The 26,932-nt window shown below is 39.1% G+C and overlaps 1 protein-coding gene across 2 annotated transcripts in view; it reads right to left on the bottom strand.

Annotated features, from left to right (window-relative positions):
• The window catches only part of LOC126174859 (cationic amino acid transporter 2), a 384,534-nt gene that overhangs the window by 64,846 nt on the left and 292,756 nt on the right, over nt 1-26,932 (bottom strand). For both annotated transcript variants that reach the window (XM_049921256.1, XM_049921258.1), the window contains exons 4-5: nt 21,141-21,269; nt 11,355-11,510 (exon numbers count right to left, since the gene is read on the bottom strand). In XM_049921256.1, the coding sequence (XP_049777213.1) occupies nt 11,355-11,510; nt 21,141-21,269 (285 nt within the window). The remainder of the gene's footprint in view (nt 1-11,354; nt 11,511-21,140; nt 21,270-26,932) is intronic.

The following is a 26,932-nucleotide window of genomic DNA, read 5'->3' as shown; positions in this document are numbered from 1 at the left end:
TTGAAGTAACAAAACAGTCAGCAGCAATAATTCAAGTGAATATGGGCAATAGACATTAATTGAATATTTTTCCCTGTCAAATAATCAATTGCTTAACACCATGTTTGCAGTTGGCATTGTCATGATAAAGAATGCTGTGATATTTTTGTTCATTTTCTTGATTTCACTGATGACTTGTGGCAATCAAATTAATGAGAATCTTTCAGCATAGACTGGTCTTCAATGATCTGAAGCAGTGATTATCAAACTTTTTTGCTCACAAGCCAATACGGACATTGTGGGAGGTACCTCTGACATCATATATATATCATATCAATCATATATATGATATATATATATATATATATATATATATATATATATTGTATCTATCATATACGTCATATCTATCATATACATCATATCTATCAAATTAATCAAATCTATCAACAGACTTTGTAACCTACATAAATTAGAATGTTATGAGCCCCCAATAAACCAGATGTAGTAATGGTGTGATAAGCTGGTCACTGGCCCCCAAGCACTGATTGCTACGAGTCGTCACCATTTAGAACACTTCCTTGCTGTCAACTGTTCCGTTTCAGAATGCTGCCATCATCAGAAATGTAAAAATTGTGACACTGCAGCTGCCTCATGAAGTGTTGTTGTTCTGTCTATATTTGCTGATGATTAACTGATTAATAACAGTAACTGCACTCACACAGGATGTGACATGGCAATGTCCTTACTTGAAACATGCACCACACAGCTTCTGTTACACATTGCTGTGCAAGATTGACCACATTCAAAACTGTGGGACCTAACTTTTTTTAGGTTAGTTTAGTAGCAATCGTGGAGAGGATGAGAGAGGAGTGCGTGTTCGCCTGGCAACTTACTTTTCCAATGGCAGTTCGATCATCATGTGCATTCAGGGAACAGTTTAATACCATGCCTGTCAGGTCAGGTTCCCGATTGTAAACTGATTTTTATGTGGTTGGATACGTTTATGGGTACTAGTAACGTGCAGAAGAAGAGCCAGGGCCTTCAGGAATGCGCAGGACACCATGAGACATCAAGAAAGTAAGGGTAGAGATTTTGAATTCCTCCAAGCGATCTGAATACCAAAATGCAACTGATCTTTAAGTTTATGACTGCACATTGCAATGAATTCTTCATGATGATTTTAAATTTCATCCAAACAAACTGGTAGTGGTGCACACACTTAATCCAAGTGATTATGATTTCCAAAAAAATGCGTCTCAAATTTCTAGCAAAAACCTGCCTTATGACGCCCTTATGTTATTCAATACTGAGGCACGTTTTCATTTGTCTGGATGTGTGAATAAACACAACATGTGATATTGGAGTGGCATGAACTCTTGAGTACTTCAAGAACAGCCACTGCTTATGGAATGTGTGGCTGTTTGGTGTGCGTTACCCAAAATTGGCATTACTGGCCCATGGTTTTTCAAAGAGAATGATAGCAAAGTTACGGTCACTTCTGAACATTATTTCCATATGATTGAGAAGTTTTTTTGTTTCTGATCTTGAAGAAATGGATGACCACTTCTGTGAACACTTCTCCCAACCATGTGACCTGTTTGAGAGATTATCTTCAGTGGCCAGTAAGCTCATCAGATTTAGCCCCCTGTGACTTTTTCTTATCAGGTTATCTTAAATCCTTGGTGCATACCAATCATCTGAAGACCCTGCAGAAGCAGCAGAACAGTATTACAGTATTTGCGCTGCCATTGCCCATATGCTGGATCAAGTGGACCAAAACTTCCAATTTCGACTCTATAAACGGATTGAGCAGAACAGAGGCCACCTTGAAGATACCTGTTTCAGAACCTACTGAAATAAAACTTTAAATCTATTCCTATGTAAAGAAAAGAACGTTAAACTAGTATCTCCAGTACTTTCTGTTTTATGAATTTTTAAAATAAGGAAGTTCCCGGCCACACCCTGTACTTAATGCATTATACAAGATGGGAAAACTGACAAATGTTTACTAAATGTTTTGAATGCCATTTTTCTTCTATTTACTGCAGTGTATAAAAATGATGTTAGTTAATTTAATATTCCTTGGTACCAATAAGTACCACATCTGAAGACAATTGTCGCGGTAGCACGCATTCACCTCCATTTGAAATTTATACCATAGCAGCTGATTGGTGCAAATCATGCAGCCCCTGAGTTGTCAGTACTGGAAGAAAATCAGTAAAACATTACCCTATCTCCTATAGCAGAGATGCTAAGTCGCAGATAGACACAGCACAAAGACTGTCACAAATATAGGTTTCAACCAGTAAGGCCTCTTTCAAAATTAGACTGCCCACGCACGCGTGCATCCAACTCGCACACATGGCTGCTGTCTCAGGCAGCTGAGGCCACACTGTGAGCAGCAGGACCAATGCTTTTCAGAATTGCACCTGTGGGAACTTCCCTTCAGTATATCCTATGTTCCCGTAAGCCTCCTGGCCTCAACCTTTGTTAATCATTGTCTTCTCCCATCCAGCCCCTTCTCTGTTCCCATTCCAGCACTACATAGCCCTCACTCCTCCATCACACCAAGTCTTTTTACTTCTCTCCTTTTCTGCTACCCCCCTCCACCCTCTCCTTCTCTCTCTGCTGCCCTCTGTCTAACCTCCTGACTGCACATAGCTGACCTACCCTCTTTTCACCTCGTCCCTGTGCACTCCCCAACAGCACACCACTGTACGCCACCCCTACCCTACTATCCCTCCCCCTCCCCACCCCAGCCTCCTCCTACCCCCACCCAGTCGCCAATCCCATCATGCACTGGTGCTACTGCAATCATGTATGTATATGTGTGTGTGTGTGTGTGTGTGTGTGTGTGTGTGTGTGTGTGTTTTTGTCATCTAATTTTGACGAAGGCCTTACTGGCCAAAAGCTATGTTTGTGACTGTCATTATGTTGTGCCTATCTGTGACTCAGCATCTCCACTATATGGTGAGTAGCAACTTTCCTTTTCACAATATTGTTACATTCCATCCTGGATTTTCCATTGTTTGATTCCCCATCTCGCATTCTCTATCCTCACAGTGGCTGCACTGCTTACCCCTTCGTCCCTGTGGTAAGAGGTCAACTGTAATTAGCTCGTGGCCAAATTCAATTAAAGTTTAACATCTTGAAGTATTACTCTAAGTATTTTTGTTTCTTAGCAAGCAGGAAAACTACACTCTTAAGCAGCTAATTGTTAGATGGCATTTTTTGATTCGGCTACTGGTTGTTAGATGCATACTTTTATAAAATGCAGCTGAGAAAAATGAGCTGCAGTTTGATGACCACTGCTCTAAAGCAATGGTCACAACATGCCTATTGTCATTAAAGAAACAAGAGATCATTTTTACAAAATTCTTCAGGGATGAACCATGTTGCTGGTTTTGGTTCATCTTCAAACGGTCAACAACTGCTTGCCTCTTCATTTCTGACTCAAAGTTAAGTTTTGGATCCTGTTACTATGTACACAGATTTTGCATTTACTCAGTAGAATCTTTTGAGCAGTTCCTTGCACTAAGTGAATGTTCCTGGTTTGAGCTTTGGACAGTTTCTGTGGAATCCATCAAGAACAGATCTTTTCCACAGCTAAGTCTCAAGGCAAAGTCTGACATAACGCACTCCACGGCATGCCTAACGAAGTCTCTGCCTCATTGTAAGTCAAGTGCTCTGCTCTCTGCTGTAAATACTGAGCAGCAAGCTGGAAGCTGATACCAGAAAATGTCGGCACCAATGACGAAGGTACACCCGACACTACAGTTAGTCCAAGAGCCATCAGTGTACACAAAGGTGATATTGTGAAATTTCATGCAAAGATTGTGAAATTGGAGACTACAGAGTGATGCAAATGAAGGCTAAGGTGAACACATGCTGCTGCACAAAGCAAAGTTGGTGAAGGGTTCACACCCACAGGGAAAGTTGCAGGGAACATGAAGTTAATCTGCTGGAGCAAGAGGTGAAAGCAGACACCAGGAATTAACAGAGAAGAGGAACACCAGGAGGTAACAGAGAAGAGGGACACACCCCATACTCGGTCAAAGGATGGGTGGCCATGCATGGCAGACAAACAGCGTGCTTATCTGCTGAGGTGAAGGTCATGGCGACAGGACAGCAGTAGTTCGGCAGCTTCTGCATACAGACTCTCAAACAGGCAAGTGTAAAAGGTTCCAATGGCCAAACGGATGCTACGAAGGTGGATAGTATTGTAATGACTTAAGAGAGATGGACATGCAGATGCATAAACAAAACACCCATAGTCTAGTTTTGAATGGACAAGAACCCAGTACAAATGGAGGAGGGTGGTTCGATCTGCACCCTAGGAAGTACCATTGAGGATACGTAGGACATTGAGGGACAGTGTACAGCAGGATGCCAGGTAAGACACATGGAAGGACCAAGAGTTTCCTATCAAGAAGGAGCCCCAGTAATTTTGTAATTTCAATGAATGGAAGAACAACAGGTCTAGGATGTAAAGATGGTGGGAGAAACCAATTGTACCATCAGGAATTCATACAAATGATTTCGCCAGTGGAAAAATGAAAGCTATTGTTAATGTTCCACAGGTAAAGACAATCGAGACATCACTGAAGACGCCACTCAATGAGACAGATATGCGAAGAAATGCAATATATGGCAAAATAGTCAACAAAAAGGAAGCCAGAGATGCCCGGAGGAGGGGGGGAGGGGGGGGGGGGGAGACAGGCCAATAGCACAGAGAGAATGATGCTCAGGAGTAAACTCTGAGGCACACCATTTTCCTATATAAAGGTGCCCAATAAGGCAGACTTCGAAGCCCCACGTGTAGAGTACACAGGATACCAGTCCTCCAGCAGGTGTCTTAAGACTTTCTCCAAATTGAAAAACATGACCACAATCTGGGATTTTGGCAGAAAACCATTCAAGACATGGGTGGACAAAGTGACAAGATGGTCAACTGCAGAATGGCATGCTCAAAAGCCACACTGTGCAGTGGTTAGTAAATTGTGAGACTCGAGCAAACTTACCAGATGGGCAGGAACCACACATTCCATCACCATGCAAATACAGCTGGTGAGAGAGATGGGGTGGTAGCTAGAATGAAGGTGTTTGTTCTTACTGGGTTTAGGTATGGGTGTGACAGTGGCTTCATGCCAGTGTCTGGGAAACAGGCCCTCTGGCCAAATGTGGTTGTACGTATTAAGGAGAAAGTGCTTGCCCGCAAGAGGAAGGTGCTGCAACATCTGAATGTTAACAGCATCTGGCCCTGGTGCAAAGGATTGGGATGTAGAGAGAGCTTGGTCTAGCTCCCTCACAGTTAAGGAGGCATTGTAAAACTCGCAATTCTGAGAAGAGAAGGGGGTTGCCCGAGCCGCCTCCACTCATTTCCAATAAAAGGAGGCATGGGTGATAGTGGGAGGAGCTCAAAATTTCCACTAAATGGCAGCCCAAGGTGTTGGAGGTAGAAATAGGATCAATGATGACATCATCTGTTACTGTCAGGCTGGAAACTGGGAAAAGGATCTTGGTCCCAGTGAGCCATCATAGGTTGGCCCACATGACAGAAGAGGGGGTGGACTGTTAAAAGAATTAGTGAATGAAATCCAGCTCTTTTGTAATCCCAAAGAATGCAATGACACTGTGCCCACACATGTTTATAATGAATGCAGTTTGGCATCTTAAGGATGATGATTAAAAACGTGGAGAGCACATCTCCGCAGGCAAATTCAGTCATGCCACACCGCAGTCCACCAACGGAGCGGAACACAGCATGGTAAATAGGAAGTGGGAAGAATAGAACATTCTGTGGCAGTAAGGATAATGTTTATAAGATATTCACCTGATCATCACAACTGGGGAAATCACTTTTGTCGAAAGTTGTCAAGGAGGAGTGAAGCCTCCAGTCAGCCTTAGTAGGCTGCCATTTGAGTGTGCATGGATGTATGGTATGAGTCAGCAAATGGATAGCACATGGGAAATGGTCACTGAAGTAGGTGTCAGAAAGAATGGACCACTAGTGATGACGGGGAAGACAGGCAGTGCAGAAGGATAGATCCAAATGGGAATGGCTGTGCGAGGAGTCAGACTGGATGTGGGTGCACCTGTGTTAAGGCAGAAAAAGTTAAGTTGATTAAGAAGGTCAGCCTAGAAGGCACCTCTCAGGCAGATTCTGGGAGCACCCCGAAAGGGTTGGTGCACACGAAAGTCACCGAGCAGCAGAAACGGGTGAGGTAGCTGCCCAGTAAGCTGGACGCAGTCGGCCCTCGTGACATCGAATGATGGAGGTATGTAAATGGTACAAAAGGAAAAGGTCAAGTGAGGGAGGAAAAGGCGAACTGCAACAACTTGAAGATGGGTAGTCAGGGAGAAAGGTTTACTATGAATGTCATCGTGTATGAGCAACACGACTTCTCCGTGAAGTGGAATGGCGACCTTGGGTGGAAGGTCAAAATGGACCAGGAAGAAATGTGAAAGCTCAAAGCGGTCATGAGGAAGCAATTTTGTTTCCTGAAGGCAGAGTACAAGTGGACACTGCAATTATAAAAGCAGCCTAAATCCTCTGTTGGATCAAATGCCATGAACATTCCACTGGAGGAGAGTCACGATAAGGAAAAAAATGAAGGGGTGTCACATCAGCAGCTGCTGAGTGCCAGCCTGCGAAGGCTTGCTGCTACAGGGTACAGCGGCAGGGGGACCTGCTCCGTGAGGTCCACAGAAGCATTGGCTTTCTTCTGCTGTCAGACTGCAGAGTCCAACGCAGAAACACGGTTGGTGGTATGCACCAGTGACACAGAGGCCGGCCGAGCGAAGGTATCACACGGCAACACCGTTGAAAAGGATCTTCAAATTGGTGAAGAAGAAAGTTTGCCTTTGTTGAACTTCTTCAAACCTTTCCAGTCAGCAAAGAAAGACTGAGGTGTTGATTGGCTGGAGGGATGTAGGAAGTCTTCATGGGAGTATACTTTCTGTCCTTTCCAGCCTGCCAGTTGTGTAGGTAGTGACTTCACCCATGATGCGAGTTTGATGGCTTGTTGCACAGCCGGACAAGGGGACTCTGATGCTACCATGACACTGGGTGATTTCACAACCTCAGAGCTGAATTTGAGGTCTCATGTATGTGTGACCATGTCCTTCATGGAGCAAGACGTAGCAAGAACAGTACTATAAGTTCAAGACAGTAGAGCACATGGTTTGCAACTAGCTAATAACTTGTGAGTGACCATGTAAGGAATGTTTTCTGTATCCAGATCTCCTGCACAGCCCACTCATTGAGATACACGGGACAATCCTGAGAGGCGATATGATCTCCTTTGCAGTTGATACAACTGGAAGGAGGCGGCAGATAATCACCCTCGTGCACATCCCTACCACAGGTTACACATTTGGCTGGATGTGAACGAGGTATTCTAGTGTGGTTGAAACAATGACACTGGTAGCAGAGCATCAGGTTAGGAATGTATGGTCAGACCGTGGTAAGTTCATAGCCGGCTTTGATCTTGAATGGAAGTACCACTCTGTCAAAGGTGAAAAAAAGATTGTGTGTTGGCATTAAGGAGGCATCTACCTTTTCATCACCCAATGGACGGCAGTGACACTCTGATCAGAGAGCTATGTTTGGATTTTGGCCTCATTCAGACCATCGAGCAGCCTAGTGTAAATAACAAGAGTTCTATGCTCTCAAAATGAACAGGATAGCCATGGAGAAGCAAAGTGGCAAGCAGTTGTTGTGCTTGAGAATCAGAAGTAGTCTCCAAAGGCAAAGTATAATTCTGTAAATGAGAGCAGGATTTCACAGGGCTGGCAATTGCATGTACAACTTTCCGAATAATAAATAGATTTGCCGTTGTGAAGGACTGACCATCTTCAGTACATGAAACCATGAAGAACCATGGTGTAGCTGGGACAGTCTTTGAATCATTAGCATCATTTAATTTACGTTTTTTTAGACATTGATTATGAAGATGATTGACTCATTGCAAGAAACCCCCCATAATTGTCAGCATCTCCAATGGCATGCTCCTTCCAACTTGGGGCCCCCTTCACAATGGGATGCATCCACCTTAGGTGATGGTTCACACCTCTGGTCACACTGCCTGAAAACCTGACAGAGGGGCCAATCAGCAATTTGGGAAGGTAGAAACTCAGGCAGTCTCTCCTCCCTGGGCCTGTTCTGTACCAGGGGGTATGTGCAAAACCTATCTGTTGACCTGGGGCTGGGAACTGCACATTACACAGTCACCTGTTATGCATCAGACTCATGGCTTGCCCTTCAGGATTGCAAAGGGAGGAAGAAGAAAACAGTGGAGTTTCAAATGTTAACGTGGAGGAAGGACAGGATAAGATGAACAAAGAAAGGAAAAAGGAACAAAAACACCCCAGACATGTTCCCCAAGGAAGGGGGAAAAGAATAGTGAGAAGATGCTGCAAAGGCTGGGGCCCCATCATATATTTCTCCCCCATGAGAGCAAAAATCTTAAGTACTAACATCAAAATCTTTTGTAATGAACCAGTTTTAGGTGGACAAAGCAAGGCAGATGGCATGTGTGTTTCATTAAGACCACTGTTGTTATTTTATTTCAATAAAACAAAACACATTTGTGACAAAAATATACATTTCCTTGGAGTTGCAAGACAGATTTAAAATACCTTCATTGATTTCAGAAATAACCTCAGAAGAAAGTAGGCCTCTTGAAAGAAGTTTATAATGCAGGGAAGAGTTGTGTAAACCACCACTACAGGTAACCACCAATAAAATGTTGGTTCTACTATGTTCGTTGTTGTCAGTTATTAGTCACTGTATTATATCTATTATTGTACAGGTATTGTTTGATCTTTCTTTTGAGAAATATATGAATACATAGCACACAAACTGGCAGCGACTGCCACAATTTTTTTCTTCTTATGGCCCATACTTTCTCATATATAAATTATTTTCAAAGTGACAAAAGTACTAGAATAAATAAAATGTCTATAACATTCGGTTTGGCCTGTCATGGAAGCCCACTCATGTGGCCAGCTATTCATGAGCCACAGACAGCATGTTGATGAAATGAGAATATGCTGATCAATCCATGCAACAGATAACTTGCACAAATACTCTGAGAAGCAATACTAATGAGGATAGGTAGCAACTCCACCATAAACATGATTGCCGAGTGGCAGACAGGCACGCAGAAATGACAATCACACTCTCACAACTAAATTTTCAGCCATAGCCTTTGTCAGAAAACAAGAGCATACACACATTCACGCAGTCACTCAGACACAACTCATGCGTACAATCTCTGAGAATCAGATCCTGCCTCCCTGCCTCTCATCAGTAGCTACTAGACTAGTGGCAAGAAGTGGTGGCAGCACTGACCGCAAGCTGAGGGGAGTGGTAGGAAGGGGAGAGGCAGTAAGCATGAGGGAGTAGGGAAATGGTGCATGTATTCAGCTGCGCCCTCCCAGTGATGACACATGACATCTCAGTAAACAAACATTTCATCTACTGACACAAAAAAGGTATTTTTCTAGTTTCTTTTCTTTTTTTAATTTCACTGAATTCCCTGATCCCTGATATGCTTGAAATTCGCCGATTTCCAGACCTTGTGGTGAACCTGATGAACTACTAGACCAATTTATGAGCTGCTGCTGTTTTAACAAGAACAAATTTTAAAACAATAATAGTGTCACATATCTATAGCACAGTCTAGTGGTAATATGCAAAACTTTATAGTTGAACCTTGTACTAATGGATATCGCAAAACGATGTGAGTGCTGGAAATTGTGTAACATTTGTGTTTCACAATGTCTTTCTGCTGGGCAAAAGCATGACCAATAAGATTTTCCAGACATTAGGTTTGGTATGAGGAGCGACTACAAGAGCATGCTGAAAAGTATATCTCTGAATTCTTTGTGTGGAGGATTTTTAAATAAAACAAATATTAACATTCTACAGTTTTATTCTTCATGACCACATTTTTTTTTCAGTGTAGTTACCTTGATAATGAACACACAACTACCAACAAGGGACCCGTTTGTCAATACCGTCACTGTAGATAGTTTAACTTTGTTGACAGAGCCACAACTTCACCTGTGCATTTACCGCTTCATCACTATCAACGTGAAGTCTTCAAAGGTGTTTTTTAAGTTTTGGAAACAAATGAAATTGAATAGGGCCAGAATGGGACTATATGAAGAGATGGTAGCGAGCCAAGGCACTGGATTATTGAAGATGTCGCAGCACTTGAGTGTTGTCTGGCATTGTCGTGCTGAAGGAGAGAGTACTCCATGTGTGGACGAACTCTTCAAATTCAAAACTCAATTACCGTATACTGTTTCTCATGCAACAACATAATACAATTCTGTGCCCTCTAGCAGTAGAATGCTGCAAATATGTAGACATGAACAATAAAGATACAGAATGTGAATAATGTTTATTTTTCCTTAAAAAGCTTCAAGATTTTTCACATGCAAACTTCAGAGGCTTTACTTTTCAGCATGCCCGCATATTTTTTAAATGATTTATTTTGGATTTTTATGTCATGTAGCTAGATCATTACTGCACAGGTCCAAAACAGCCTATTTAAAGTCAGTGGATAAAGATAATAACTGCACTAATCAGAATAAAAACACCTCTTGATGCATTTTCTTCAGAGTGAAGAACAATGTATGCTGCTTATTTGTGTAATTTTCAAATGGAGCAAAAGCTGTAACTCACAAGAAAATATTGGCAGTGACCAGTATCGTGCATGGTGATCAAAGACATAACAGTATTTTAATAATTTACAACTACAAATAATGCACACTTATCAGTGCAAGGAGAAGTTGATCTGTCAGTTTCATGATATGTATGAAGATTTCTTCTTTATTTTGTATATCTTTATGAGACATAATTTTCCATTGTTTGTATTAGATGAAAACTGTTTAAAAAGTGCATTTCTCATACAGTTTTTTTATTAATAGAATTACAACCTACGGCTTTATGTAATGAAAAGTATGATTGTAACTGCTGCCTGGTATATATGAGAAAGCAGTGGCCCCAAAACATTAATAACAAAATGTTTTATATCTCTGAATAGTACCACTTTACAAAAAAAAAAAAAAAAAAAAAAAAAAAAAAAAAAAAAAAAAAAAAAAAAAAAATGGTTTGATACTTTCTAAATGTCAAGGATTGTTATGTAAGCTATATCACAAACTCAAAATACTTGAAAAATGGGGAAGAAAATAAAACTAATAATTTTGATTAATGCTGCTTTATACCTCCAGTCATTTTTAGAGGGGGGGGGGGGGTGAGAGGGAGAGAGGGGAAGGGGGAGGGAAGGAAGAGAAGGAAGGAGAGTTGAATTAATATGGTTCACCCTACAATTTAAAAATAAAAAATATATACAACTTACCAGTTAAAACTAGAATCATTCCTAATGATAAAAAGTCTGGGTATGATGATAAGAAATTTATTTTCATAGGCATGACTTCCTTCATTGTTCTTTCCATTGTTCCATTGACAAGCGTGTCCACATAACTGCTAAGTCCACGAGCGACTGATGCTGTCCCTATGAACAATAAAAGATGAAAGATAAAAAGAAAAAAGAAACAGTTAATCAATTGTTGAAAACAACAACATTGTTATAATTGTAATTTGATTGGTACTGTGAAGATTTTCAATGATCCACTTTGACATTTTACAATAAGGCTACATTTCCAGGTGTTTACATTTATGATTACATTTACTTTTCCCCAGGTAATAAGGAAGACTATTTCTTAACCAAATATTTTGACTGGTTTTGCTTGTTATCAAATGGTGTATTTAAAAGTCACATGTTGTGACCCACCAACAGATGAGTTACAGAAACCGAGAAAATTGTGTATTGCCTAAACCTTTCACCAGAAACTGTTGAAAGAAGTGCCGCTTGCAGGTTGTCACAGCTCAAAGAAACTGCATGTCAAAGACCCTTATTCCTCCTTGATGTATCTACAATACAAATCCAAACAAGTGAACCTCCAGTACATCTGTCAGGCTACATGACCTAATGTGGCAATAAAAAAAATAAAAAAAATAAAAAATAAAAAAAAAAAATAAAAAAAAACAGTAATGTGTTCTATATTTCAGATTATCAGAAATGGTCCAGGAGAGGAGCAATCAGTGGATGTCCTTAGTTTGTGTGACAATGAAGAACAAAACTATGATTTATATTACAAGTTACCTGACACTGTTAGGACACTGAACTCATATTTGAGAGGATGGAGATACTCTGTCCACCACCCTGAGTTGGGTTTTCTGTGGTTTTCCTAGATCACTAAGACAAATGCCTGGATGGCTCCTTAATCTGGACCATTGCCAACCATCTGTCTTATCCTCATACAACATTTTATGCATGTATGTGTTGTATATTTTGACCTACTGATTTGCATTATATTACCTTACCAAATCTTTTATCATTGTGATATAATCTTTGGGTGAATAAACATGAATAAACAAACAAATAACATAAATGAGATATAACAGAAACTTAAGCATGTACATTCATTCTAAGTGAAGTAACATTTCAGTATCATTATTAAACTGAACACATTCTCTAACATAAAATCTGATTTCCTAATATAAAATCTGTGGAAGACAATAACTCAGTTATAGCAGTGGATTCAAGGCTTGAGCCTGTCATTAGAAAGAGATATATAAACAATATTCATGACCAAAGAAGAAAAAGCACTAACTATTACATTTAATTTGTCATTGATGAAATTTGGTAGTATGAAGTCTTTATATAAACCACAGTGTATCATCTTACCATCACCACTACCCCCAGTTGGTGCATTTAGGTGGTCTTTGATGGTGGTTTGCACGGCTGTCCAATATTTGGAGGCGTGGCACCTGAGAGAAGCCTTTAGCTGACTATGTAATTGCTCAAACTATCCATTAAGAATGGCAGGCTGATGTCTGCAATAATGTGCATTAACAGGAGCATTTTTAGTGACTTGAACAGATTTGACTGTCAGCCATGATCTGTTGTTACTTGCACTTGTACATTGAATCACGTGAGCCTTCCATGAGAGAATGTTTTGGGTATATTCTGAGCTTTGGTATCTTCCTTCAGTATAGCTTCTGGCCAACATGAAATGCAAAAATGTGTTCAGCCTCAGTCTGGAAGTAAATGCATCCTTTAGCGTGGGTAGGCGATGTGGTGACCAATTTTATTCTGCTGCCATGAGCGACATTGCCAGGCAAAAGTTTTATAGTCCTTTTCTATTTTGAGCCAAAAATGCTCTTTCAACTAGATATATTGTTGCTGTAACTCCTGGGAGGGATATTCTACGAAGTGAAGAAATAAGAGTCACAGCAGAGATCAGATACAATAAATGGGTGTGAATTCAATGCTGAGACATTGTAGTAGCCTCGCATTTGTTTAGTATACTGATGTGGTGAAGTTACAAGCCAAATCAAGGAGCATGGAGCAACTTTATTTCATCCACCAACTCCTGTGCAATGAAAGAGCTACAAAATCTAGGTGTTTGCAACTAGATCGCTGCAAGGAAGAGCGTCTGCTACTATACTCTGCATACCATTAACATTCCTGATATCAGTAGTTAACTGGGTGATATAATACAGATATCATAGATTGCACAGCAGTGTTTCCTCCAGTTTCTGATGGAAGGCATATGTTAGTTATGTGTGTTTTGTGTGAAGTACTGACTTTTATCGAAGTATCAGAATTATTTTACGATAGTATAGGCCGCAAAATGTTCTGCCGTATGGTACCCAACTGGCTTGTGGGGATTATAGCTTTTAGTTGAAAAAATGTGGGAGGTCACAATTAATTGTCACCTGATTGATGGAACACAGCTCTTGTGGCAGTCAACTACACTTTTGGTGTGAAGGCTAGAAGTGTCTGTAGTGATAGGTGTGATAAGTATGATGTATCTATAGTGCCAGCCTTGAAAGACATGGTGATAAGGCATCATAGGCTACTAGGATAATGTGGGATAACTATGTGGATGAAGGTGAGTGATACAGTGATGAGCTAGGCTCCAGTTCTAGATGGACAATATGAATAAAAGAGAGGCTACATAATTTTGTAATTTTAGTGGGAATACTTTTGTAGGATGCCTCTCAATTTCTGAAGAAACCCTGTCCCTGTGAAAGTGTTTGACACAGTTGCTGAATGTATAAGCCACATAGACTATATGAATGTTGTGGACTCCTCAGTGATTTCTCTTGGAGAGTGCTGCACGAAGCAGTGAAGAAAATGCATAAAAGTATACTTAAGCATGTAAGAAATGAACAAAAGGAAAGCTGAATGTAGCTGTACAAGACTTCTCCCTACAGCTCGTTGAGAGAGTCAGCTGCCTCGTTGAATCCTCCCTGTTGCTGTAATTGGAACTACATAATTTTTATGGTTAATTTTATTTCTTTCTTAGTTGTAACATGAAGCCATGTAAGAGAATTGTGACAACTGTCTAACAACATTTTTTTTTAATTGTAACACTGTTGATCAGGCCACTAGAAAAAATTTTCACTTGGTGTTCAGTAATTCACATTTATTGATGCATTCTGAGATCAACTCATCATCGGAACATCCAAGAAGAAAGGTGGAGTTCTTCGTACACAGTATTACGTAAAATGTGAGCTGCTATCTGCTGTGGAGTACAACTATGTGAGGAGTTAACTCTCAAATGACACCATACTGTGTGTGAATAATTCCACCTTTCTTCTTGGATGTTCTGATGATGAGTTAATCTCAAAATGCATCAATAAATGTTAATTGCTAAACACCAAGTGAAAAATTTTTCTAGCAACCTGATCAGCAGTGTTACAATTTTTTAAAAAAATTTGCTAGGCAGTTGTCACAATTCTCTTACATGGCTTCATGTTACAAATAAGAAAGAAATTAAATTAACCATAAAAATTATGTAGTTCAAATTACAGCAACAGGGAGGATTCAAAGAGGTAGCTGACTCCCTCAACAAGCTGTAGGGAGAACTCTTGTACCGCTACATTCAGCTTTCCTGGTGTCAGCATGTGTGGTGTATGGCTGAATGTTTTACCAGTGTTTTTGTGCTGGACAGGTCATGTTCACACCTGAAGCACCAGGCCACTGCACAAATTTTCACCTGTGATCATCCACCTTCCTATGTTTGTAACATGATGAAGATATACACAGCTTATCAATCAACTTGGGTCAATGAGTAGCTAGTGGCTAACATCAGGTAGGAGGTCATAAAACCATACAAAACTGATTCCAGTAATTTGGTGAAGTAAATTAGTGACAATAAATTACCAAATTATCTCAGACTGAATACAAAAAATGCCTGACAGTGTTACACAATTTCATGTCTGGATGACTGATCCATTTCAAATATACAAGTAGTCTCATTGAAGGTGGGATGGTACACAGATGGATAAGTCCGTGCATGCGTCCAAATTGTAATATTGGTTTAACATTTGTGACAAATAGTTTACATCTATCTCTCTGGAATTCAGTTATCAATATTATCAATTTATGCATTCTTTTCCCATATCACAAGATGGATAATGCCAGCTGGCTTGGAGTACAGAAGCTTTGTATGCATTTAGTCTCAAACTGAGACAGCCAGAGATTAGGAATATGCTCGATTCTGCCATATCTGTTTGTGCTTTGTAGTGCAGCCAAATATCTCTTACTTCTTGCAATGATTTGTTCATTCATATTGGCAACTCACAGTGGCTACTATAAAGTGGGAAATAAATCCCTGAGAATTCCAGATGTGAGGGGAAGATGGTGTCAAAAAGCTCCTGATAACTAATGGCAAGTGTGTGAGTGGGGGAGGGGGGGGGGGGAGCATACCACAATAATGACTTTTCTTTCCCCTCAGCTGAGCTATATATAGCCGTAAGTAGTAGTTTAACCACAATTTTTAAACACTGAAAATTTTATGTGGCATAATATTTATATAATTAACACACACTGAAATATTAAGTATTTTAGCATTATTATTTCTAAAACAAAGAAAATTCAATTTCAATGCTAGGTTAAAAATGCAGAACTCGCTGATGTTTTATAAAATTCCTGAAGCTCCATGATAATGCTCTGAGATATCCCCGATTTTCACAGGTAAAATGTAATTACCTGAGAATTCCAGGTTTTCCAGAAGAACTGCTACTTTGCAACTAAACTGCTCTATTTAGTGATATCAGCATTGACAAGAGACAGAACAGATCTATTCTCTATCTGGATAAACCAGAGTGATGGACCGCTGTGCCACAACAGTGGTGCTTTTATCTCAAAGGGATTGATCAAAATATTTGTTATCAATACATTTACGATTGTGATGTTTGGCAAAGCTGTCATGAAATGATTATGATAAATGAATGTCATGTGAGAAAACAGATATGATAGGTTGTGTGTTCTGTTGGGTTAGTTGTGGTACAGTGTTTGGTGCATTACTGATGTTATAGTCACAAAAACACTGGATTTACCACATTATTTTATTGCAGAAAGTACAATTAATGTTCATAATCACAAATGGAAAAGCATCTACAGCCAAATTTCATTTGTCACCAAGCAAACTCACTAGAAGCATTTATGAGTGTCCCCAGCACTGTGTCCCTACTACAAGAAAGCAACATGCAAACCAGCAAAACACTCATGTACCACAGGTGGCCATGCTTTACATTTCATTTGCTGCAACAGACAAGCACTATCAAGCTAAACACTGACCCATACTTGTCAGGTATGTTGGTAAATGTTTGAGACATCATCATCATCATCATCATCATCATCATCATCATCATCATCATCATCATCATCATCATCAACAACACACTGATTTGTTGTCCACAGAGCCTCCAGCAGTCACCACAAGAGACACAGAGTCTACTGCCAGCAGAGTACGATCACAGCACTGTGATGGCAGGCACTATTTCCCTATGACATGTCATGTGCCCACCAACAGCTCATGCCAAATTCATGTGCCACAACAGTATTTAGGCTGGCACTCAACCACAGACTGGTACTAGAGTCTCAGCTATCAAGTCAGTCAGTAATTCCTTTGAGTTCTCTAGGTCAGATGTCAGCTGCATCCATGGCCCACCAATCTGAGCTTTCATAAGGAATTTGAATGTTTTGTTGGTCTTTATTTCCCTAATGGGGTTGTTAGGAATAGGCTGTTTAAACAGTCCACAAGTCGATCCCTAACTTCCTTATCTTGCTAGGTTTCTTGCTTCTTCTACTTTTTTTTGTGGTTGTCATACAATACCAGTGCTGTGAGGGTCCTTCTATTCAGTCTCTTTTACAATGACACAGCTTCTTCCCCATGGACTCTGATCCATCACATCGAATATGCTGAAAGATACTTTTCTTGTTACAGTGGAATAACACACTTAGAGAAGTTGAACTCTATGTATGTCCTATAAAGTGAAACTCTAACTTCTCTTAATGAATCAACAACACATGCATTACATGTCAGCTATATGTTCTCATGCATCTGCCTCACAAAAGACTCAACACAGTATTACAATAAATCTGAGCATCAATGCTGTGATGATGATGATGATGATGATGATGATGATGGTAAACTGCATTATAAATTCCAGATCATTGTATCATCATGGACTTTTGTTGCTATTCTGCCTGAAACCATGCATTAACAGTTTATGGTCTTATAGATAGTGAAATCTTTTGCTTCTATCTGTCACCAAAAGCATCCGATGGCTTCGTACATGGTGAAAAGTTCTCAGTTCTATGTACCTCATTTCTGTTGTGATGGCAAAAGTTTGAGAATAAAAGGCAATCCATGTGTTCATTGTTGCAATACAGTGCCTATAACAGTTAGGCTTCCATCAACCACCATCACTAAGGGTGCATCAAGCTTAGGATGCGCCAGAAGTGCAGCGTTCGCCATGCTTTGTTTAGCGGTGTCAAATGTGGAGCTCACCGCCTCAGTCCACTGCATTGGAGAGTGTCCTTTAATCTTTGGGCCAGAAAGTGCTGCAGTTAATGGTTTTTGTAGCTCTGCTGCCCACAGTACATAACGGCAATAAAAATTTAGTATCCCAAGGAAATGACATAGCTCTCACCTGAACACACATTTGGCTGTGTTAAAAATGATGTTGCACTGTTCCAACCATTTAAACACATCTGTGAGGTGGTGTTGATATTGTTCTTCAGTGGTTGAAAAGATCAAGATAAGCAAAGCATAAGGGTAGGCGTAGTAGTACAGAATCAAGGAATCTTTGCCAGGTTTGGTCTGTACTGATTAAACCAAAGGTCATAAACATGCTCTCTAACAACCTGAATGGTGTAATAATTGCTCTTTTTATATATCTGCTTTGCTATGAGTGTGAGTACAAGCCTTGGCACAATCCAGCACACCAAAGATTGTTGCACCATGCAAAGCACTATATTATCACAAAAACTGAACTGGATAATTCTGTGGTACAATTCTTACATTAAGCACTGTACACGTGCCATATGGATGCCACACTCCACTCTTCTTAGGAACCAGGTGCAGTGAAGGCAACCATGGACCACTTGATTGTATAATGCCAGTGCCAAACATTAAGGCCTACATGATGCTGGAGAGCCCATCCGTGATTTTAATAAAAGGTACATTATTATGCTGCACCTATTTTGGAGTTCCAGGGGCCTAGTGGGAGCAGGAAATTGGCATAATATAGAAGTGTACTTACAGTCCTTCACTTATATTAGTTTGGTGCTGTGTGTTGTCGCACTGCAGTGGAACCAGGTTGCAGTCGCGCCAGTCACACTGTCCACAAGTCGAGAATTTGCCATGTCTGGCACCAGCTGGTAGTACACCAGGAAATCCACACAGATGATTGGCTCAGACTTCAGTGCTGCTGAAGTCCTAGATCAATTCACTGCACAGTACCGAGTTTAATTCCATATGGTGTGTTCCATATGTCAATATTGTGGAACTGTTAACAGCCGACAAACAGAGCGTGGTCAGTTATCACCACTGATTCATCAAGGTCCATGGCAATACATTCCGATCTGAACCTTATCAACTAGATATTTTAGTCCAGACTTCTTTTTATTAATAAACAGGTATGGTGATCCTGCCTGGCAAACATCTGTGGCTAAGATCGACTGGCGCTGGTATTTGGGAACGAGCAAAAACTTTGGTACTCATATGCTTGTTCGTCAAACTTTCAGTGGTGCCAGCATACCAACTGTTCGGAATCACAAAACGAGGTGTTATTTGAGGATCGGCTCCTAGACTTGTGACAATGATATCTTCTGTCCGACAGTAGTTCACTGCGCTGTTTGCATAGAATGTCTACCTTCACCGCCTACGGATAATAATCAGCAAGTGACCCCTGCTGCTGCTGCTGCTGCTGTTTGGCTCTACCAGAGTGCTAACTCCTGTGGGAGTGATAGCCTCTTCTATGTGGTCTGCAAGTTCTGCAATGATATCCAGTGACTTCTCCATTTTGGATGCTATTATTATCTCAAGTAGTGACAGTGGATGGTTGCTCCATATTGTACATAACAGGTTGTCAGGAATAGTACTGACATCCACTTTGCCTGGTGAGTGCCAGAGCTACTGGAACACCTCATGATCCCCAATGTCTTCTTGCGTCAGCACTTGTTGGATGCAGTCTTGATCTGAAGTGACTACTCTTCATATCAGCACAGTTTTAGCTTCCTACAAGATTCTTCTGTCTGAGGCACAGTTATAATATCTTGAATTTCCACAGCAGACTGATGGTCTAGCTGGCTCACTACCAAGGGAAACATCACTGAATCATCAGTAATTCCTGCATAATGAAAACCTTCTTTCGCTACAGCAAACCACAGTATAACAGTTGGGAGATGAGTCAGTAGTCAAGCTGAATGTAACTATGTACATCCTTTCTGAGAGTGAGTGAAAAGCAAGCAATAAAGAGCACTGTCACTGCAAAATCATCTGCGGCGATGCATGCAATTCCACACAATGAAAACAGATAACAGGCAACAGTAGATGGCGATGACACATTGCTGCTATATCAGCAAAAGTGTATTTGCTTATGTAAAAAGACTATGTAAACAAAGAGTGGTTATTAAGTGAACAATTATAGCAACAAAAATTGACTTAGTTCAACAAGAGAATTGGGGAATATAGAATATGATACCACGGAAAGAAAAAATTATTCAGATCCATTACCAACACATCATGCACTCTTGCAATATGCCGGCTTGAATCTCTGCTAACCTGTCCCCACTGCCTCACCCCTCTTTTTCCTTTCTCTCTACTGTCCAAAACACCCCACCCCCTTCCACCATTTCTCTGCAGTTAGCACTGGTAGCACTACACTTCTTACAGCACTTTAATTGTTGTGTAGTTGCTCTGTACCACCTAAATATGTCCATTATAGTTACATGCAAGGGCAGAAAATACATAACTCCTGCACTTCAGTGTTGTTTTCTTGGGATTTCCCATTTTTCATAGTTTCCTCAGTTAGCTGAGCCTAGTAAGGTGTCCCTACCATAGGACACATACTGTATTCACCCCAGTCTTCAATGTTAACCTTACAAGAGATAGGTTTTGAGTACTTTCAATGCTCAAGGTGGTACACAGATCTTCCAGCCACACCAGAATAGTGTACAATATGACTATTAATAAAGCATAATGGCACACATTCCAATGTTTTGGAGTGAATCTACAGTTGTGTTTGTTGCATGAACAACTATACATAACATGTTTTGGTGTTGGACAACCACAAAACTTAATCAGATTTGCACCTGAAAGCAAAACACCAAATGCAGAATGTAGTTTAAATAACTCATATGCTAAGCAAACAAGATTATTTAATTACATGTGTTTTTTCATTTCAGAAAAAAATATGAGGGGGGAGGGCAATTTAAGTTGGTCCTTTCCAGTCAGCATAAAAAAAATAAAAATAAAAAGACAAAATTGTGTTATCCTCAGTTTAGAGCTGCAGTGAGTGACATACTGTGTAACTAACCACACAGAATGTGAAATGTGGATAACCATAGCTTTCTGGTGAAGGAATTCTGTTACCTGTCTTACATATTACTAAATAGGTGGCCAACATATTTTGTGACACAGCAAATATCTCCACTGAGCTAGAAACAGTTTATTTAGTGAATCGATTTCATCTTAGAATAATAGTAATAATAATAAAAATAATAATAAAGGATTTATAAAAAAAGCTACGTGAAGCTTAGATTGCACAATCAACTTACCAATTACATACTCCAGAATAAGATTCCATCCAATAACAAATGCAACAAATTCACCAACACAGACATAACTGTAGACATATGCTGATCCAGCACGAGGCACACGAGCAGCAAATTCTGCATAGCATATTCCTGGAACAACAAAAACAACCATTATTTTCCACTGTTACTGACATTTCTATTATTTATTTGGCACAATCTGGTCATGTAGACTGAAAATACAACACATAATAAAGGATAAGAAATAAAGTTTAAGAAAGATATTGCTATATAACAAAAATGTATTGTGCTATATTTGGATTGAAAAAAGAAAAGAAAAAAAAACACACTGAAACTAATTTAGATATTCACATAATGTTCGGCTTATGTGAGAGACAAACTCTCAAAGCTTCACTGTGTGTGTGTGTTACAGGTTGTCATGAGTGAAGCATAATGACAACAGTTGACGAAAATGCTCAGTGTGTGGAATGGTTTATTCAAAACAAATCAAACATACAAGTTCAAAGAATTTTCCAAATATAGTATAGGAAGCAGCCACCCTCACTGATGTTGATACACCAGTGGTACAGGCATTTTATGCAGAGAGAAAGCATTATTGTGTAGTGGGTAATGGCAGTACAAGTGGATGAAGAGGCCGAGTGGCAAGGACATTATTTTGAAGTTGAGAAGGTTATTTATACTAGACTAACAACATTCCTGAGTCAACACAACTTAATATTTGAAAATCAAAATGGCTTTATGAAAAACAAGTCAACTTCAGAAGCTCCGGCACAGTTAATAGACAAAATAATATCTGCGACAGATAACAAGGAGTATGTTATTGGAGTGTTCCTTGATCTACAAAAAGCTTTTAATTGTGTCAACATCACCCTATTACCAGATGTGGAAATTGAGTATTAGAGGAACCAGGTATGAATTAATAAAATCATACATGAGCAGTAGAAAACAATTTGTCTTGCTTAAAATAAACAGTGGGTCTTTCAGATCCAGAATTACTGATGACGAATATGGAGTGCCTCGAGGGTCTGTCTTGGGGCTCCTTTTCTTGATTTATGTTAATGATACACAGTATTTTTCTCCTGAATGTAAAAAAATATTGTATGCAGTTTATGCATCAATTGTGTGCAAACACAAAGCCCATGAAAGTTTGGAGGTGCTGGGCTACAGTGTGACCAACAAAATAGTCTAGTATTTCAATGAATGCCATCTAAATGTAAGTGCTTCAAAGGCTGCAACAATGGAATTTAACATAAGGAAACAAATAGAATTTGGCATGAAATTATCCACTGGAAATGGTATTGTAAAAAAGGAAAAATGGATAGAATTCTTGGGAATCACAATCCAGAACAACCTCAAATGGAACATGCATTAAGATTCCTTAATCTGTAAGCTGTCAAAGGATGTATTTGCCATAAACATGATTAGCAAATATTGTAAGCATATGTGTGTACTAAAAACTGCTAATCACACACTACTCTGATCCAATTTAAATTATGCTGTAGAAATATGGGGCACAACAACCCAAGCCAACTTAAGCACATAATTAACACTACAGAAAAAAGTTATCAGAATTATTTGTGTTGTGAAACTTAGATAATCATGTGGCAACCTGTTCCCAAAATGAGGTGTGCTTACCGTTAGAGGTGTATACATATTGAAAGTTACATTGCTTGTGAAAACAACAAATCCAAATTTCAACTGTAACCTGCACCAGTGTGATACAAGACAAAAATTCAGATACCCTATAAGTAGCCACAGAACAGCTTTATATGAAAAAAAATGCGCTTCATGCTGGTCTGAAGCTAGCCAATGCCCTATCAAAAAGTTTCACAGACCTTTCTACTAACAAATTAAAAGACTATCTAAAAAGAATTCTCATTGAAAACCCTTTTTATTCCATAGGTAAATACCTGATCTTTATAAAAAGTGCTTTGTAAGTGTGTAAAGTTCACAGTTTTAAGCAACTCACAACTGATCTAATGTTGATAACAACAATATTTGTGATGTTGTTATTTATATATTACCAAATGCAAAATGCATCAAAATATAAAATTTATTAATACAAACAGATCTCTAGTTTGTAACTTACAAACTGACGTATTCAGAAGAATACCGTATTTACTCGAATCTAAGCCGCACTCGAATCTAAGCCGCACCTGAAAAATGAGACTCGAAATAAAGGAAAAAAAATTTCCCGAATCTAAGCCGCACCTGAAATTTGAGACTCGAAATTCAAGGGGAGAGAAAAGTTTTAGGCCGCACCTCCAAATCGAAACGAAGTTGGTCCATTGTAATATGAGACACAATTTAGGTCGAATGAATGACGATACAGCTACAGTAGTTTGGTTCGCGTCGTAAGCTTAGCAGTTAAGCTTTACCACGTAGCCATTGCTATGCGTCAGGCGCTCCATCCGTATTTATACGGGCACCCTTCCTTTTTCACGTGCTTCGTCTGGTTTGAATCAATAGCTTATTTTGCTTTGATCTGATAAATGCCGTTTTCTTTGTTATAGGTGTTTGCGTCACTCTTAAGCTGAAAATGCATTACTGCATTGTGTCATGCATTGTTTGTCGCATTCTGATAGTGCGTGTTTACGGCCTGTCGCGGCACGCGGCATGGCTTGCTTTTGTACGCGCTACCGCCGTGTACAATTAAAAAAAAAAAAAAAAAAAGAGAGGAATCGTCTCATTAGCGAAACAATGGCAAGAGACTGCTATTTGTTGTTACTTACACTGCTGCTTTCTTTGATAATGATCAACAAGAATCAAATAATAGACTGCGTATGATAGAACATGTTCTGAACGAGAGTTAGGCGAAAATTTTTCTCCGTTTGAAAATCTTTGCGGCCGCTTCTTTATTACATCAAATTCTGCACAGAAATTAGAGTCATCTTAGATTTAAAAATCTAGTCACTTGCCGTGCTTCATTTCTGACTGTAAGAATAATACGAATATAAACATGACACGATACGTATATTCTTCCGCGTTTGCTGTTGTCTCACTCTAGTTTCGTAGTTTATTAGGCAGACAGGATTTAAATGAGATAGCAGCAAACACGAAAGAATACATGGCAAAATGTTTATATTCGTATTATTCTTATGGTGAAGAGAATACTGTATGTGATTCATATTTCATCAGGATCCTATTAGCAACCATCTCTTCTCACAGATAGGAAAAAATTCAGAACGTAGAGTTGGTCATATTGACAAACGTCCCAAACAGTCTTGCCAGTCAGATTTTCGTAATACACTGAAATTGTGCTACATTCGAAAATGAACAATACGGAATTTGTATTTACTTCGTTGGATAATGTATGAAAATGCAGTGATCGAAACTCGCGGCGGAGAAAATAAGCTCGTCTTCCACTTGTTTTTTTTTTTAATTTATTTACTGACGCAGAGGTTTTGGCGCCAGTATTTATCTTTGTGCCTACAACGCATGCCTGCGTAGCGCTACATATATTCGACAGCAGAAGTTAGTTGTGGCGGCACGTACCAACATTTTTCATAACTTCCGCTTGCTTTGCACTCGATTCTAAGCCGCAGGCGGTTTTTTGGATTACGAAAACTGGAAAAAAAGTGCTGCTTAGATTCAAGTAAATACGGTAATCTGTATGATGTCCTGAAATTGTATTATTTCTAAGGACTGAATTTGATTATTATTATTATTATTATTATTATTATTATTATTATTATTATTATTATTTCTTTACTTTCTCAGACGTTAACTCTGGTTAAAAATGGAAAGTGACGCGGACCTTGATCAAGCGTCACTTCCTTTTAACTGTACGGTATATGTTATATTGCATTTAGAAACTTTCGGGTAATTGAACATGTATCAATAATTACGGATTTCTGTAACTGTATATATAAGTTTGGATGTAGCTGTATTGCATTGATGTACTGGTGGATATTGTGTGGTATGACTCCTGTAGTTGATAGTATAATTGGTATAATGTCAACTTTATCCTGATGCCACATGTCCTTGACTTCCTCAGCCAGTTGGATGTATTTTTCAATTTTTTCTCCTGTTTTCTTTTGTATATTTGTTGTATTGGGTATGGATATTTCGATTAGTTGTGTTAATTTCTTCTTTTTATTGGTGAGTATGATGTCAGTTTTGTTATGTGGTGGTGTTTTATCTGTTATAATGGTTATGTTCCAGTATAATTTGTATTCATTATTCTCCAGTACATTTTGTGGTGCATACTTGTATGTGGGAACGTGTTGTTTTATAAGTTTATGTTGTAAGGCAAGCTGTTGATGTATTATTTTTGCTACATTGTCATGTCTTCTGGGGTATTCTGTATTTGCTAGTATTGTACATCCACTTGTGATGTGATCTACTGTTTCTATTTGTTGTTTGCAAAGTCTGCATTTATCTGTTGTGGTATTGGGATCTTTAATAATATGCTTGCTGTAATATCTGGTGTTTATTGTTTGATCCCGTATTGCAATCATGAATCCTTCCATCTCACTGTATATATTGCCTTTTCTTAGCCATGTGTTGGATGCGTCTTGATCGATGTGTGGCTGTGTTAGATGATACGGGTGCTTGCCGTGTAGTGTTTTCTTTTTCCAATTTACTTTCTTTGTATCTGTTGATGTTATGTGATCTAAAGGGTTATAGAAGTGGTTATGAAATTGCAGTGGTGTAGCCGATGTATTTATATGAGTGATTGCTTTGTATATTTTGCTAGTTTCTGCTTGTTCTAGAAAGAATTTTCTTAAATTGTCTACCTGTCCATAATGTAGGTCTTTTATGTCGATGAATCCCCTTCCTCCTTCCTTTCTGCTTAATGTGAATCTTTGTGTTGCTGAATGTATGTGATGTATTCTATATTTGTGGCATTGTGATCGTGTAAGTGCATTGAGTGCTTCTAGGTCTGTGTTACTCCATTTCACTACTCCAAATGAGTAGGTCAATATTGGTATAGCATAAGTATTTATAGCTTTTGTCTTGTTTCTTGCTGTCAATTCTGTTTTCAGTATTTTTGTTAGTCTTTGTCTATATTTTTCTTTTAGTTCTTCTTTAATATTTGTATTATCTATTCCTATTTTTTGTCTGTATCCTAGATATTTATAGGCATCTGTTTTTTCCATTGCTTCTATGGAGTCACTGTGGTTATCCAATATGTAATCTTCTTGTTAAGCGTGTTTTCCCTTGACTATGCTATTTTTCTTACATTTGTCTGTTCCAAAAGCCATATTTATATCATTGCTGAATACTTCTGTTATCTTTAGTAATTGGTTGAGTTGTTGATTTGTTGCTGCCAGTAGTTTTAGATCATCCATGTATAGCATATGTGTGATTTTGTGTGGGTATGTTCCAGTAATATTGTATCCATAATTTGTATTATTTAGCATGTTGGATAGTGGGTTCAGAGCAAGACAGAACCAGAAAGGACTTAATGAGTCTCCTTGGTATATTCCACGCTTAATCTGTATTGGCTGTGTTGTGATATTATCTGAATTTGTTTGGATATTAAGTGTGGTTTTCCAGTTTTTCATTACTATGTTTAGGAACTGTATCAATTTAGGATCTACTTTGTATATTTCCAATATCTGTAGTAACCATGAGTGGGGTACACTATCAAAAGCTTTTTGGTAATCAATGTATGCATAGTGTAGCGACCTTTGTTTAGTTTTAGCTTGATATGTCACCTCTGTATCTATTATCAGTTGCTCTTTACATCCTCGTGCTCCTTTGCAGCAGCCTTTTTGTTCTTCATTTATAATTTTGTTCTGTGTTGTATGTGTCATTAATTTCTGTGTAATAACTGAAGTTAATATTTT

This window comes from Schistocerca cancellata, chromosome 3 (assembly GCF_023864275.1).
Source record: "Schistocerca cancellata isolate TAMUIC-IGC-003103 chromosome 3, iqSchCanc2.1, whole genome shotgun sequence".
NCBI classification, from domain to species: domain Eukaryota; kingdom Metazoa; phylum Arthropoda; class Insecta; order Orthoptera; family Acrididae; genus Schistocerca; species Schistocerca cancellata.
The sequence above is the reverse complement of the archived record's forward strand: the minus strand, read 5'-3'. Positions and strand labels throughout refer to the sequence as shown.